General features: G+C 46.0%; 1 protein-coding gene across 2 annotated transcripts in view; it reads right to left on the reverse strand.

The window, feature by feature from the left end:
* Positions 1 to 15,920, reverse strand: part of ARIH1 (ariadne RBR E3 ubiquitin protein ligase 1) — a 128,884-nt gene that overhangs the window by 47,495 nt on the left and 65,469 nt on the right. For both annotated transcript variants that reach the window (XM_026648207.2, XM_026648206.2), the window contains exon 3: positions 8,341 to 8,485. In XM_026648207.2, coding sequence (XP_026503992.1) covers positions 8,341 to 8,485 — 145 coding nt within the window. The remainder of the gene's footprint in view (positions 1 to 8,340; positions 8,486 to 15,920) is intronic.

Here is a 15,920-nt window from a genome sequence, read left to right on the forward strand (position 1 = left end):
ATGGCTCTGCAGCATTAAGACCAGGAGTAGCATGAGTACAGCAGACCCAGCTATGCTGGACCAGCATTTCTCTTCCACCACCCAATCTGCAGCCTCCCGGAGCCAGACCCCCCATACCCACTCCTGCACCCCAAGACCCTGTCCCAGCTGTGAGCCCCTCCCACAGCCAGCACCCCATACTCCCTCCTTCACCCCATACCCCCTCCTGCACCACAGCCCCTTGCGCCAGCCGGGAGCCCCCTCCTGCACCCAAACTCCCTCCCAGAGCCTGCACCCCTCACCCCGTCCTGTACCCCAACCCTCTGCCCCAGGCTCAGCCCAGAGCCCCCTCCCACACTGCAAACCCCTTGACCCTAGCCCAGAACCTGCACTCCCTCCCGAACCCCAACCTCCTGCCCCAGCCTGGTGAAAGTGAATGAGGGTAGGGGAAAGCAAGCTACGGAGAGAAGGTGGGGATGGAGTGAGCGGGGCAGGGTAGATTCTGGCTTGCCCTTAAATTCAAAAAGTGATCTTGGGCATAAAAAGATTGGAGACCATCCCTGACAGGTGTTTGTCTAACCTGCTCTTAAAAATCTCCAGTGATAGAGATTCCACAACCTCCCTTGGCAATTTATTCCCCCGATCCCTTTCCACAGTACTCCTTCCTAGGCAGTCATTTCCAATTTTGTATGTGCGCACCTGATTGTTCCTTCCTAAGTGGAATACTTTGCATTTGTCCTTATTGAATTTCACCCTTTTTACTTCAGACCATTTCTCCAGATCATTTTGAATTTTAATCCTATCCTACAAAGCACTTGCGGCCCCTCCCAGCTTGGTATTGTCCACAAACTTTGTAAGTGTGCTCTCTATGCCATTATCTAAATCACCGATGAAGATATTGAACAGAACCGGATCCAGAACGGATCCCTGTGGGTCCCCACTCAATATGGCCTTCCTGATAACTATTCTCTGGGAACGGTTTTCCAACCAGTTATGTGCCCACCTTATAGCAGTTCCATCTAGGTTGCATTTCCCTAGTTTATGAGAAGATCATGCAAGACAGTATCAAAAGCCTTACTAAAGTCAAGATATAGCACATCTACCACTTCCCCCCATCCACAAGGCTTGCTACCCTGTCAAAGAAAGCTATCAGGTTGATTTGACATTATTTGTTCTTGACAAATCCATGCTGTTACTTATCACTATCATCTTCTAGGTGTTTGCAAATTGATTACTTAATTATTTGCTCCATTATCTTTTCAGGTACAGAAGTTAAGCTGTCTGGTTTGTAATTCCCTGGGTTGTCCTTATTTCCCTTTTTGTAGGTTGGCACTATATTTGCCCTTTTCCAGTCTTCTGGAATCTCTCCCATCTTCCATGACTTTTCAAAGCTAATCTCTAATGGCTCAGATATCTCCCTCAGTCAGATCCTTGAATATTCTAGGATGTACTTCATCAGGCCGTGGTGACTTGAAGACATCTAACTTGTCTAAGCAATTTTTAACTTGTTCTTTCCCTATTTTAGCCTCTGATCCTACCTCATTTTCACTGGCACATTCACTATATTAGACCAATCGCTACTAACCTTCTTGGTGAAAACTGAAACAAAACACTTCTGCCATTTCCACATTTTCTGTTATCATTCCTCCACCCCTCATTGAGTAATCCCTACTGTCCACAGCACAGCCACAGCCCCAATGCAAAAGCTTGAATTCAAATCCAAACTAGGTGGCTGACAGTGATCTCAGGCATGAACAGAGACCCATGCCTTTTTTTTTAAATGAAAGAGAGATTAAAGGGCCTGGTTTTCCTGCACCATTTCCCCCAGATTCTTCATATGCTGAAAAAAACAGGATCTCCTTCCATTTTGCCTAAACTTTATACCCTCACCCTGAAGGCTTTCCCTAACAGACACTATCCTCCTTCCAGCTAAAGCTAAGGACTAGACTGTTCTACTGACCCTTACGCTACTGCTCTCAAGGTACAAAGGAAAGCAGAAACACATACAGTGAGCACTCAGGCTACCTGAGAGAACAGGAAATGGAGCAAATGGAACACATAGCAGGGAGCATACTGTTACAATATACTGGTCCCAAAATGGTGACAGGGAGGGGACCTGCAGTCGTAAGTTTTACCTTTGCTGTTCATAGCACAATAACTTTATTTAACCTCAGGGGTTTCTTTGGCCACATGAAAATCCATGTCAAGTGTTCAGTATGAAATTTCCAGAACATTATCTGATGCCCCCTTCCCTTCAACCCTGACCTGTGAGAACCCCTATTCCAAGAGTGATAGGCAATTCAGTTATTACATTGTTTTGGCCAATACGCTACTGCCAACTGTGCTGAGCTTGCTGTGTGTAAAACCCTCCATACTTAACTCACTGGTATTCCCATGGTGGTACAGGAAACAGAACTGTCAAATGCAGTCTGTCTTTGTCACTGCTTTAAAATTACTTATTATGGAAGATTTACTGGAAGCTGAAAGAACTGAAGCAATTACACGCGCCCCCACCTCCCCCCCCCTCCCCAAAAGCAGAATACTGAGATAGTGTATTTGCCTGTGGGGAAAAAAGGGCGAGATTTTACTGAACAGGAAGTTTATGAAGAGCTCCGGAAGACATGCATGGAGGCTGGCAAATGTATTCAAAGCATAGGTTTGGAAAAACCAAGGAGCAGGGGGGTAACACCACACCATGTTTCCACACTTTCAGCTAGATCAGCAGTTCTCAACCAGAGGTCTGGGGCCCCCTGGGGGACCACGAGTAGGTTTGGGGGGGGGGGTCTATCAAGCAGGGCTGGCGTTAGCCTTGCTGGAGCCCAGGGCGGAAAGCCGAAGCCCTGCTGTGCAGGCCAGAAGCCCAGGGTCTCGAGCCCCACCATCCGGGGCTGAAGCCAAAGCCTGAGCAACTTAGCTTTGCGGGGCCACACAACTGCATTGCTTGCTGCCCCCCAAAGTCGGCCCTGGCTTTTATATGCAGAAAAATAGTTATTGTGGCATAGGTGGGCCATGGAGTTTTTATAGCATGGGGGGGGGGGGGGGGGCATCAGAAAGAAAAAAAGATAGAGAATCTCTGAACTAGATAATTTCCCAGTGTGATATTGAGGAAGTAGTGCCCATTCCTCAGCCAAGAAAACAGTCCAAACAATCCAGGGCCTGAAAGTGTGAAGATATTAACTTCATGGACACTGACTAATACCCAGATGCTTAAAAGCAACATGTGGAGAAGGGGCTATGGCAGATGTCACAGTGATGGGCAAAGTATAAATATGTAGTGGCAGTACGGATATGGGCGAGGAGCCCACTTGGGGCAGGAGGCTTGAGTTGAATTTACTATGCTCCACTTTCAATATAGAACACTGGAAAGTGTTTATGGGGGGAATGGGGGTTGCGCATGCGCACTCTAAGAGGTAAGGTGACCTGTAAGTGGGGGGTGGGAGAGAAATCAGACATGTGCCCTTTCTGCTTCATTATGATAGATAAAAGGTACTCAACGTTTGTTTAAGATGGTTTCTTTGCTTTCTTAGAACTCTGTATTAGGAATGCTAAGTTTGGCTGTCCCTGGCTTTGCTAGACTTGCTGGAACTCTCAAAAGAACAACGATATTTAAAAGTAAGTAAAGATGTCCCTTCTCAGTTATTTAAGTTAGGCAGTTTAATAGTCAATCAAAATCATTTCGCTCTTAGCCAGGTTTCACTTTCTCAATACTGCAATGTCATAACCCTACTCACTCTTCAGTCACCAGACTTTTCCAAGGTAGACTAGACATGAATTTCTAATGAAAAACAAGTATGAATTTCTACTCAAGCAGATTTTTTCAATATCTTTATACAACAAAGCGGATCCACATACTCTTTTCTCCCTTGCAGTTCACCTTTAAAGGCAAAGAGGGAGTGCAGAAGGCTCTGAAGATACAAAGGGAGGAGGACTGGGCAAGTCTATATTTCCTCAACCATTTATTTGCATTTCTGGAGACAATGTTTTATTCCTTACTGGCTAGAGAGTACCCAATGGTAAATTCCTCCAGTACAGCACAATGCTGAGAATCTCGCAGGTGGTGGAATCTGTGCATTGCTCTTCCTTCCACACAGAGCTCGCACTGCCCATTCCTCACTGGGGAAAGTCTTGCAGCCACGCCAGTCAACAAAACAGTACGCTTTTTTAAGGCAGCTCATAAAACCAAAGTGCAAAATGGAGACCTGAAAGGTAGGCTAATAAACACACCCAGCATAAAAATGGAAAGCTCTCATGTCTTGATTATATAAAGGTTTCCTGTTTTCAAAAGAGATCAAACGAGGGTGCCATTTGTTTTTGAAGATCATTCTCACTCCATACGGAACTGTAAGTTCAAATAAAGAAAACAAAGTTCCTGATGGATGTTGATTGCTGGCAAAGCCACAGACAAGCTGAGACTTCTGTGTTTCAGAGACTTACATTTTTCTACCAGTCTTATCCTCCCTTTCCCTGTTTGTTCTGTCCATGTGTAGTATCCCAATACCCAAATTGTCAGCTTTCTGGGATGGGAATTGTCATGTTATTTGTCTGCACGGCACACAGCAGCCCTGAATCCTTGATACTGATAACTTACATTTGGGAAAGTAAACTGCCACAACAACTCAGGAGGCTGAACTACAGCCACTGGAGGACCATTCCACCTAAGCTATTCCACGAACACAGACCCACTGTGCATATAGTATAAAGAATTAGATAATTCCACATCTGCTAGTTTTATTCACTGCAGAAGACTGTGTAATTTTATTTTCCAGTCATTTCCCTAGACTCCCCATTTCAGTTTTATCCGGCTATCATGTACTCTTTTAAAAAGTTTTCTATCTTGTCCTACTTTAGTTATATCCATCAGCTTCTCCTCTAGTGTTTTTTACAACACTCTTGAGTTTTAGACTTGTGACATTTCTTTGCATGTCTCATTGTGTATCTGATCTTTTAAAAAATAATTTGATCTAATGGTTTCGTCTGTGCTTTGCTGAATGGCTTTACTGCATTGCTGCCCACAACCTGACAGCACCCCTTAAAGTGTACCATACTTAATGTATCTGCAAACACAGTAACTGTCAATATACAGCTGGAATGTAACAAGCCTAACTCTGGATACATGACAATGGTTTTCAGTGCAGCCTTTAATCACGCTTTGTTACTTAACACCTCTCTTTCATTGCTCAAATGTTCTGCCACAATCTTACCTGAAACTAATCACTTCTATATGAAAAGATTTAGTGCATCACAAATTTAATAGTGCAACTCAAAGTGATTATATTTTAGCTACACAGTAGAACCTAAGAGTTCCAGACACCTCAGGAATGGAGGATGTCTAACTCTGAAATGTTCCATAACTCTGAAGAAGAGATTATGGACTCCAGCCACATTTGGGCCCTCAGCGCTTCTGCCCCACGGGAGAGCACCAGGGCTCAATGCTTTAAACCTAGGGGGACCACAGGGCTTCAGCCCCGCTCCGTCTTTTGAGGGGTACCAGAGGCTCAGGGCTTCAGCCCCTCAGCTCCGTTCCCAACTTCTGTCCTGCGGAGGGCGCCGGGGCCCCCCATGGCGCCACTCCTGGCTTCAGCCAAGGGGGAGTGGGGTGAGGGGGGAGGAGGAAGAGGAAAGAGTGTGCCAGGGCTTGGGGCTTTAGCTATGGGGGGAGTGCTGGGGCTGAAACCGGTGCTCCCCTTGTAGCTAAAGCCCCGAACCCCGGCGCCTGAAGCTGGGACAGACATGGTGCTGAAGCCCTGAGCCCCGGCACTCCCTGCCAAGGCTGAAACAAGGAGCGGAACCATAGGACTGAAGCCCTGAGCAGGGCCGCCCAGAGGATTCAGGGGACCTGGGGCAAAGCAGGGGAGCTGCGGCGCTTGTACTCACCCGGCGGTGGTCCGGGTCTTCGGTGGCATTTCGGCAGCGGGAGACCTTCAGTCGCTCCGCGTCTTCGGCAGCACTGAAGGGCCCCCTGCCGCCGAAATGCCACAGAAGACCCGGACCACCGCCGGGCCAGGGCTCGCGGGGAATTTCGGCGGCGGGGGGCCCTTCAGTCACTCTGCGTCTTCGGCACCACTGAAGGGGCCCCGCCACCGAAGAGCCGGACCGCCGTCGGGCCAGGGCTCGTGGGGCCCGGGGCCAATTGCCCCCCCTCTGGGCGGCCCTGGCCTGAGCCCCAGCACTCCCACCCCCCCTCTAAAGCCCTACGCCCCTGTGCTCCCGAGGGTCAAAAGCTCCGAGCCCTTCCCCCTCGGAGCCCTGACAACCCCCCCCATTCCCTGGAGAAGCTGCAGCCCCAATCCCCTGGCTGAAGCCCTGAGCTTTTGCTTTTCTTTGGTTTGCGCTGCTGCCTGACTGAGGACTTCCCGTTCCACAGGGTCTGGTTCACCATTAAGTCCATAACTCTGGTGCTCATATCTTTGAAGTTCTACTGCAGGGGTGGGCAAATTTTTTGGCCCGAGGGCCACATCTGGGTGGGGAAATTGCATGCAGACCCATGAATGTAGGGCTGGGGCAGGAGGTTGGGGTGCAGGAGGGAGTGGGAAGGGGCGTGGTGTGCAGGAAGGGGCACAGGAGGGATGCAGGGTGTACGAGGGGGCTCAGGGAAGGGGGCTGGGGTGCTGGAGGGGTGCGGGGTGTGGTAGGGGGGTTGGGGTTCAGGAGGAATTTGGGGTTTGGGCTCTGGCCTGGCACCACTTACCTTGAGCAGCTCCGGGGTGGCAGCGGAGCACTCAGGAAGGCTCCCTGCCTTTGGGGGGGGCAGAGGGCTCCGCATGCTGCCTTCGCCTGTGGGTACCACCCCTGAAGCTCCCATTGGCTGCAGTTCCCCGTTCCCGGCCAATGGGAGCTGGGGGAGTGCCTGTAGGTGACGGCAGCACATGGAGCCCTCTGCCCCCCGCTCTCCCAGGGCCGTGGTGCCGGCCGCTTCCGGGAGCAGTGCAATGCAGGGCCAGGGCAGGCAGGGAGCCTGCCTTAGCCCCGTGGCGCCACAGGGGTGGCAATCCCGTGGGCCAGATCCAAAGCCCTGATGGGCCGGATCTGGCCCATAGTTTGCCCACCCCTGTTCTACTGTATCTGCATGAAAAATCAGAACTGGCATTTGCAAAACTTTGAAGTTTGAAGATGTGCTTGTATCCCTTTTTGCTTCTCTGATGAATTACCATCCCGTCCTCAATTCATGTTCATATTGCAAATATTAGGCCTTAATTAAAAATAACTAATCTGTCTCCATCCACTGGTAGGAAAACCCTATATTTAGTCATATGGAGTAGCACAGCAAATGAAGAGAAAATTATATCCTATAGTCTGAAATTCTTAATTCTCAAGAACAGTCATCCCCCAAATATGGTCCTGTCACATTTAGCAAACTTGAAACCTGAAAAATAGTGTTCACTTTAAAAAAATCAGAGAAACAAGTTATTCCTCTGCAGTGTTCCAAACGCTTCATTGCATCCTTGTGCTAGTACATGAGATCCAAAATCGGAAACTGATTTTCAGCAAGATGACAAGAAACTAGAGACTATTTTCACTGTAAACAAAACCTAAAATAGTTAAAATTTTAGAGTTTATTTTTAAAAACCAATGATTAAGAGAGGAAATAAATTGGTTTTTAAACATTCTGTACTGAACTGAAGAGCGGGAATTAAAAGTAGAGGATTCCTGGGGAGGAAGAGGATTACACAATTCCATAGTCCCTGCCATGTAATTTGGATTTAATGTGCTGCTATAGGACACTGGGGCCTACAATACTTGTGAAGTATAACTGTTGCAGGAGAAATAGCACCCTGAACTCTGATCCTGGAAAACAAAGGCTTTTCAGTTTTACCTAGATTAGAAGTTTCAACCCCTAGTGCAGTGGTTCTCAAACTGTGGGTTGGGACCCAAAAGTGGGTCACGACCTTTTAATGGGGTCCCCAGGGCTGTTAAATTTGCTGGGGCTGGAGACTTCAGAAGTCCAAAGTCCAAGCCCCACCACCCAGGACTGAAGCCCTCAAGCTTTGGTGCCCCCTAGAGCCGGGGGGGGGGGACGGGGTGGAAGAGGGGCAAGGGAAGAGACAGCTAAGGCTTCGGTCCCCTGGGGTCTCGTAGTAATTTTTGTTGTCAGAAGGGGGTCACGGTGCAATAACGTTTGAGAAACCCTGCCCTAGTGACTTCAATGTCCCTTTGCAAAGGTAATTTTTTGTTTGGAGCAGCTTTCCTATTTCTCAGTGCTTACACAGGTTTTAAGTGGTAACACATTTAAAGTAATCAGTTTGCCCATAAAACATGCAATTAAGTTTTCACTCTGACTAAAGGCGATTCTTCAATTTAAGAAAAGAGACTTGCACTGGGCTATAAACAATTGCCCTGTGCCTTGAGCTGCCAGGTACTCACCGAGTTGGGGTAGTTCAGATAGCAGATCTGACAAGGCATGTCCTGGGCTGATGACCTTGTGTTCATCTGACGTGTTCGAGACTTTTTACTTGGGTTAATTACATGACACTCAGCAAAAAGCTTCTCCAAGTTGCCATCAAAATACCTGCATGATGCACACAGGAAGGGGATGAGAATGTAGCCACCACACTTAAAAATATGAACAGAAATAAAACAGAGGCATAATTATCTAACAATTATTTCTTTTCAAAGAAGCTAGACCCTAATTTTTGACGACTTAAAGAATTTTGCTTGTACCAGAAGACAATTTCAATTCAAATTCTGTGTTAGCGTCTTTGGCTAGGTCTACACTACCCGCCTGAATCGGCGGGTAGAAATCGACCTCTCGGGGATCGATTTATCGCGTCCCGTCAGGACGCGACAATCGATCCCCGAATCGACGCTCTTACTCCACCAGCGAAGGTGGGAGTAAGAGCCGTCGACGGGAAGCCACAGAGGTCGATTTTGCCGCCGTCCTCACAGCGGGGTAAGTCGGCTGCGATACGTCGAATTCAGCTACGCTATTCGCGTAGCTGAATTTGCGTATCTTAAATCGACCCCCCCCGTAGTGAAGACGTAGCCATAGATCAGGTTGTGCTTTTGAGTAAATTGTACTAAATTCACAGTTATGTCCAGAGTTTCAGAAAAAAAAAATGTTCAAAGCCCTGTTACTTTTACAAAGAATAGGTCCAGACAATAACCCTTCAGTGGAACACTGGCCAGGACTGTACTATAAAGACTTAAGAAACTGGCAAATGTATAACTTAAAGGAGATTTGGGGGCCTGAGTCCATTTCCCATGGAAACCTATGGGTGTGTCACAGGGCATTGCCAAGTACTCATGTGAATTCCAGCCAAGTTAGTACACAAATCTGAGGGAGATGAAGACCAAGCATATGTTTAACCTTCACCTTCCTATAATAAAGTAAAACTTAGACTGTATGGTTATGAATCTGAGTGACAACTAGATATTGCCTGAATTGGGAAACATGAACAAAGGCATCCTTGAATAAAATTTCATAGGACAATTTGATTCAGGGCTAGTAAAGTAGAAGTGATGATGTGTTTTGGAATCAAAAAGCTAGTTAGGTTTTCTGACAGTCACCTGCTATTTAAAAAAGCAAGTTGTTTTTTTTAAATTGATATTGTATAGGGCAATGAGAATGAGACAGGCAAACAAGTTGACAGGACAATTTGATTAGAGTGCTTCAGCCCCACAGACAGCAGTTTCCATCCTGACAGCTGAAAGACTAATAGGCAATTAGCATAGAAAGCTACAGATGAAACCACAGAGAAAGTCCAAGTAAATGTATATTCCAGTTCCCTTTGATCAAAAGAAGCTTACGTTAAAGGGGCAATGGGAAGAGTTCTTCATACAATTCAATGTCTTTACACTAGTTTGACACCCTTGGAGCCTTTTGTGCCAGGTAAATAGACTGAAACAGAGGGCTTGGCTACACTTGCAAGTTAGAGCGCATTAAAGCAGCCCCAGGCACCCTAACTCCCAACCTGTCCACACTGGCAAGGTATTTAGAGCGTCTGGACTCTGCAGCTGGAGCGCTCCTGGTAATCCATGAGAAGCATAATGCTTGTTGCACTTGTTGCGCCTCACCTGAAATACCCCAGCATCAGTGTGAACGAGGTGTTGTATTACTGTGCTTTAATCGGCCTCCGGAAACATCCCATAATCCCCCTTAAGTCAAGTGGCCACTCTTGTCATTGTTTTGGAATCGGCTATAGGAATGCGGATATCCCCTTTCAAAGCTCGGTTTCTGACAGCCAGCATGCTGACATTTCTGACAGCCGGGACAAAGCAAGCCATTAGTGTGGAATGTTGCTTGCTGCGAGTGAAAGAGAGAGGCGGGGGGGAGGGGGAGGGAAAGGAGGTCTGAACTTACAAGACAGCATGCTGACACATTCTCAGCACCCTAAAAACCCACTCTCCCCCCCACATACACACACACCACACTCCCTGTCACACTCCACCCCGCCCCCCCCCGCATTTGAAAAGCACGGTGCAGCCACTTGAACGCTGGGATAGCTACCACAATGCACTGCTTTTTGTGGCATTGCAGGAGCTGCTAATGTGGCCACACCAGTGCGCTTCCAGCTGAGAGTGTAAACACTCGGCAGCATTTTCCCTGCTGCAGTCTCCGAAGGCTGGTTTAACTCCCAGCGCTCTACATCTGCAAGTGTAGCCACGCCCAGAGGAATGGTTATCTGGTTTATTTTGTCTGTGAGCTCCAGCCTCATAAACAGGAAAGTTCCAGAACAGTAATTATGTCCTTATTCAAAGGGACAGGCCTTACTCAAACAGACAGGAAAACAAAAAAGAGACCAAAGCCAGGTCTACACTATACACTTACCTCAGTGTAACTACATTGCTCGGGGAGGTGAAAATACACACCCCGAGCAACATAGTTATACTGACCTTAAACCCCACCTCCCCCGTGTAGTCTGTGCTATGTCAGCAGGAGAGCTTCTCCCATTGACATACCTACCGCCTTTTGTGGAGGTGGAGTTAAGCTGACAGGAGAGCTCTCTCCCATTGGCTTTGACAGTCTTCACCAGAAGTGCTGCAGCTGCCCTGATGCAAGTTTGTAGCCTAGATCTGCCCCCAAGCATGTAACTTCTCTTTAGCTTTTATTGCCAAATCCATCCCAAGGTCTCAGGCAGAGTTTGTACGCTCCATTTCCCTGCATCACTGTCCTACCTGGCATTCAGGTTTGCAGCAAGTAAAGAAATTGTGGGTAGAGCCAGAAGAAAAATATCAAACTTGTCAAAAAGTTATTTGTTTGCCAAAATCTGATGAAAATGTTCTGACCAGTGCTAGTTACGTATTATCAAAGGTTCTCTTTTCCTATCTTAGGACTGTACTGCAATTTATATTTTCCAGATAAATATTTGATGTTTAATACCACTGTGGAAGTTAGACTGTGCTTACTTCTGGTGGCAGACTGAAGCGCTCTACTCTGTCACAGTATCACTATCAGATCAACCCAAGGATGCTGAGAGCCAGTTACTTGACATAATAAAGCAAGTGCATCTGGCTCAGAATTTAGAATTCAGAATCCCCTGTGCAATTCACTCCCTTTAGAGAGTTTCCCTAAGTGAAACTGGCCCTGTAATCAGAACTTACAAACAATTCTGGCGCACAAGAAGCAGAATTCTTACTAAAAAAATTCTACAGGAAGCTAAGTTTGAGACAAATGTTGAAAGTCTCTCCAGCTTTCAAATCAGTACTGTGACAAATGAACAAACTATGGAATTTATATAGCCTCCCATTATTATACTATCAGAATGCCTTACAATAATGAATTTATTCTTCCAACACCTCTATGAGGTATGTATAAAAGAGGCACAAACACTAAGTAAGTTGCCTGTGGTGGACCAGGAAATGAACTAGGACTCCCAAAGTTGTAGGCTAGCACGCTAACAACCACACTCTCTTTCCTCTCTAATTATTCCTGGGGGAATTCTGTGCCACTTCACAATGCAGAATTTTGCAGAAATTAACGTTGTGCATGCAGAATTTCCTTCCCGCCCCGCACAGAAATGGGCTGCAGTGCTGCTAGCCACCACTAGGGGGCCACTGGACTCGGCAGAGCCCAGCTTGCACATAGAAGGGACTGCTGAGGGAGGGAGCAAGAGGGTTCCTGGCAGCTGCAGTTCCCAGCATGTCCTGAGGGAAGGAGAGGATGGCACACAGGAAACTCAGTGCAAGCCTGGGACTGAGCATCAAGCTGTTTCTCCTTCTGGATCCCTGGACTCTGGGAGTGTGGGGGAGGGGTGTGGGTATCTGGGCTAGGGGTCCTCCCCATGGTTGGGTTTTGGAGAGGAGGGGATTCAGATGTATTGGCTGGGGGCCCCCCACAGGTGGGCTCGAGGGGAGGGGGGGGAGAGGTTGTGGGTATCTGGCCCTCCAATTGGGCTCTGGGGGGGAAGGGGCAGAGACAGGAACCGGGTTGTCAAATTTGTGTGTGCATCTTTATTGTTACATACTTGCTGACAGGTATTTGGAAATGAATTACCAAAATAACTGAAACTGACATGATTATGTAGCATTATTTTGACAAACAACATTTGCAGAATTTTAAAATATTGTGTGCAGATTTTTTTAGGGCAGAATGCCCCCCTGTAGTATCTACTCGATCATCAACATTCTAACATGAAGTGTTTTATTAGCTGAGTGGTGTCCCAAGCAGAGAGGCTTAGAATCATAGAATATCAGGGTTGGAACGGACCTCAGGAGGTCATCTAGTCCAACCCTCTGCTCAAAGCAGGACCAATCCCCAACTAAATCCCCAAATGGCCCCCTCAAGGAGGGAACTCACAACCCTGGGTTTAGCAGGCCAATGCTCAAACCACTGAGCTATTCCTCCCCCCTCCCTTCCATGCTCGAAACTGGTTAATACACACTAATAAAACCAAAGGAAAAAAAAATTTCCCTAGTGATTGCCAATTTCCCATTATTCTTTCTTCATCTTCATTCCCCACCCCACTTCCCTTTTTAAAAAAGCATCACTTTTCTTCCAAGTCTCACAGCCACTGTTACCCCACTATTTTCATGCTCCTCCTCCTCCATCACAAGGCTGGCAAGTTGAAGATCACTTTGGCAGAAGGGTTCAGGAAGATCATCATTCCCTTCTCCATGAATTACAGAGCAGCAAGAGGATTTGACTTTGAAAACATATCAAGATATCACAAGATCTTCCATGAAGCTGTGGCAGGTTCCCGGTGACTCACCAAGCCAGACAGATGAACAGATGAACTCAGTTCATTGTAAATGACTCAACATGGGGGAACAAAAAGGGCTATTTGTTGTGACAGCACTTCCTCCCCAACAAAAGTCGGACAGTTAAATCCAACCCAGATGGCAATTGCCCTAAAGTTACCACCATTTGATAGTGATTCAGTAGAACTGGTTTTGATGGTCTTAATTCTATTTCCAGCAAACACTTGTCCATGTAGCTAGGTGTGTGGAGAACCAATCATGGTCAAAGAGAGAGTCTTTAAAAACCATGTATCTAATTTGCCCCAAATCAAGACACCTGAATGCTAGTCCAAAGTGGGAACTACAAGGCCTCCTCTCACTGGGCAGTCCAAGCTGCTTGCTGGAAAGAAACACCTGTCTCACACAAAAGCCTGGGACTATGCCAGCTGGAAGAATAACTAGCTAACCTCTCCTTCCCGTCAGGTGGGGCTAACGCTGCTTCAATTGTTCTAGAGCCCAGGAGTTTTCAGCAATTCTCCTCCAGCTGTACATGTATTAAAAGGCTTTACACACCAAATTAAAAGCCTATTAATATTTTGTAAATGAAATTCTATTCTCTACCACCATTAACTGTAAGAATTCTGCTGCTTGTGCGCCAGAATTGTTTGCAAGTTCTAATTACAAAGGAAGGATGTAAAATGAGAACCAAAATTGATTCAATGAGCCCCAAATGGATATCAAAACATTCACAACGGAAGAGATACTAAGGACATGAGCAAACTTCTTATGGTATAATCATAGAACTGGAAGGGACCTCAAGAGGTCATCTAGTCCAGTCCCCTGCACTCAAGGCAGGATTAAGTATTATCTAGACCATCCCTGACAGGTGTTTGCCCAACCTGCTCTTAAAAATCCCCCAATGGAGGAGATTCCACAACCTCCCTAGGCAATTTATTCCAGTGCTTAACCACTCTGACAGTTAGGAAGTTTTTCCTAGTGTCCAACCTAAACCGCCCTTGCTGCAATTTAAACCCATTGCTTCTTGTCCTATCCTCAGAGGTTAAGAACAACAATTTTTCTCCCTCCTCCTTGTAACAACCTTTTATGTACTTGAAAACTGTTCAGAAAATTAAGTCAGAAGCGTCCTATTAGGGCTCATTTAGTCCATTTCCCCAATGTATCAACTATAACAATCCAATTCAGCAAAGCTATTTTCTCAGTGTGTAGGGTACCTGAGAAACTACAGAGGACCCTACCTACAAGCTGGTCATAAATGTTGCAGCAAGGACCTTGATTTGTAGCATTGCAGGGCCACAGATTCAGCTAAATTTACAAATTGAGTTTTAATGAATTACACTTATGTGAGATGGCGTTCTGGCAGTGGTGTTGGAGAACGGGCTTCTGATCCCTGGGAAAGTGTTGGAGAGATTTTAGGGATCTGTCCCCTCACAAGAAGGTGTTGAGGCTTTTAGGAGTGGGATGGGGATGTCTGTCTCCCCCACTCTCCTTTAAGGGTAGGCTGGAGACCTGAACTTCTAGTTTCCCCATCCGAACAGCCAGCTGCTACCCCACTATTTCCAATCTCAATATCCACCATTGCATCCAACAAATGAGCATATTAATTTGGCATTACGCCACACCAGCCAGCAGTTTATATAATGATGCTGACATTTCAAATGTCATTAGGGTTATGAGTTAACATACCATTAAGATAATGAGGTCAGTTCACATCTGTTACAGCAGTTGTTTGAAGGGGTTTGCAGACTCAGATAAACACTGCATAGACATTACAGCTCAGTGTAAAATTTCTGAATTCTGCAGGAAGTGGTAAATTTGGGAACACCACAATACATTGGGCCTTGGCACAGTTTTTGATGTTAGTTGAGAGACTAAATTTGCTCAGGGCTTGTAATTCTCTTCAAATATAGTAAAGATATGGAGCCAAAAAAATCTAGAATGCTTTAATAAATAAACTCATTGATAAAATAAATGAATATAATGGGTATGCAATGTCAAGTCAAGTGTAAAAGTATTAGGCAGGCCAAAAGAAAATTTAAAGAGCAACTAGCGAAAAAAAATTCACATACATCAGAAGCAGGAAGCCTGCCATATAATCAGTGGGGCCACTAGATAATCAAGGTGCTAAAGGAACACACAAAGAAGCCTCGGCCATTGCAGAGAAATTAAATGAATACTTTGCATCAGTCTTCACTACAAGGGAAGTGAGCGAGATTCCCACACCTGCACCATTCTTTTTAGGTGACAAATCAGAAGAACTGTCTCAGATTGAGGGTCTGGAACAAACTGATAAATTATACAGTAATAAGTCACTAGGACCAAATGGTATTCACCTGAGTTCTGAAGGAACTCAGATATGAAATTGCAGAACTAACAACTGTGGTATGTAACCTAGCACTTTAATAAGCCTCTGTACCAGATGATAGGTGGATAGTTTATATGACACTGATTTAAACACAAAAAAGGCTCCAGGGTCTCTCATGGCAATTACAGGCCAGTAAGCCTAACTTCAGTACCAGGCAAATTGGCTGAAACTATGGTAAAGAACAGAATTATCAGACACAGAGGAACATAATATGTTTTATGAAGCCAGTTATACTTTGGCTTTCACATCCCCCGACAATAAGTTCAACAACTTCACTGCGCGTTGTATGAAGTACTACTTTATGTTGGTTTTAAACCTGCTGCTATTAATTTCATTGGGTGACTCCTGGTTCTTGTGTTATGTGAAGGGGTAAATAACACTTCTTTATTCACTTTCTCCACACCATTCATGATTTTATAGACCTCTATCATCTTCTTCCTTAATA

Source organism: Terrapene carolina, unplaced genomic scaffold (assembly GCF_002925995.2).
Source record: "Terrapene carolina triunguis isolate 2854851 unplaced genomic scaffold, T_m_triunguis-2.0 Scaffold67, whole genome shotgun sequence".
NCBI lineage: Eukaryota > Metazoa > Chordata > Testudines > Emydidae > Terrapene > Terrapene triunguis.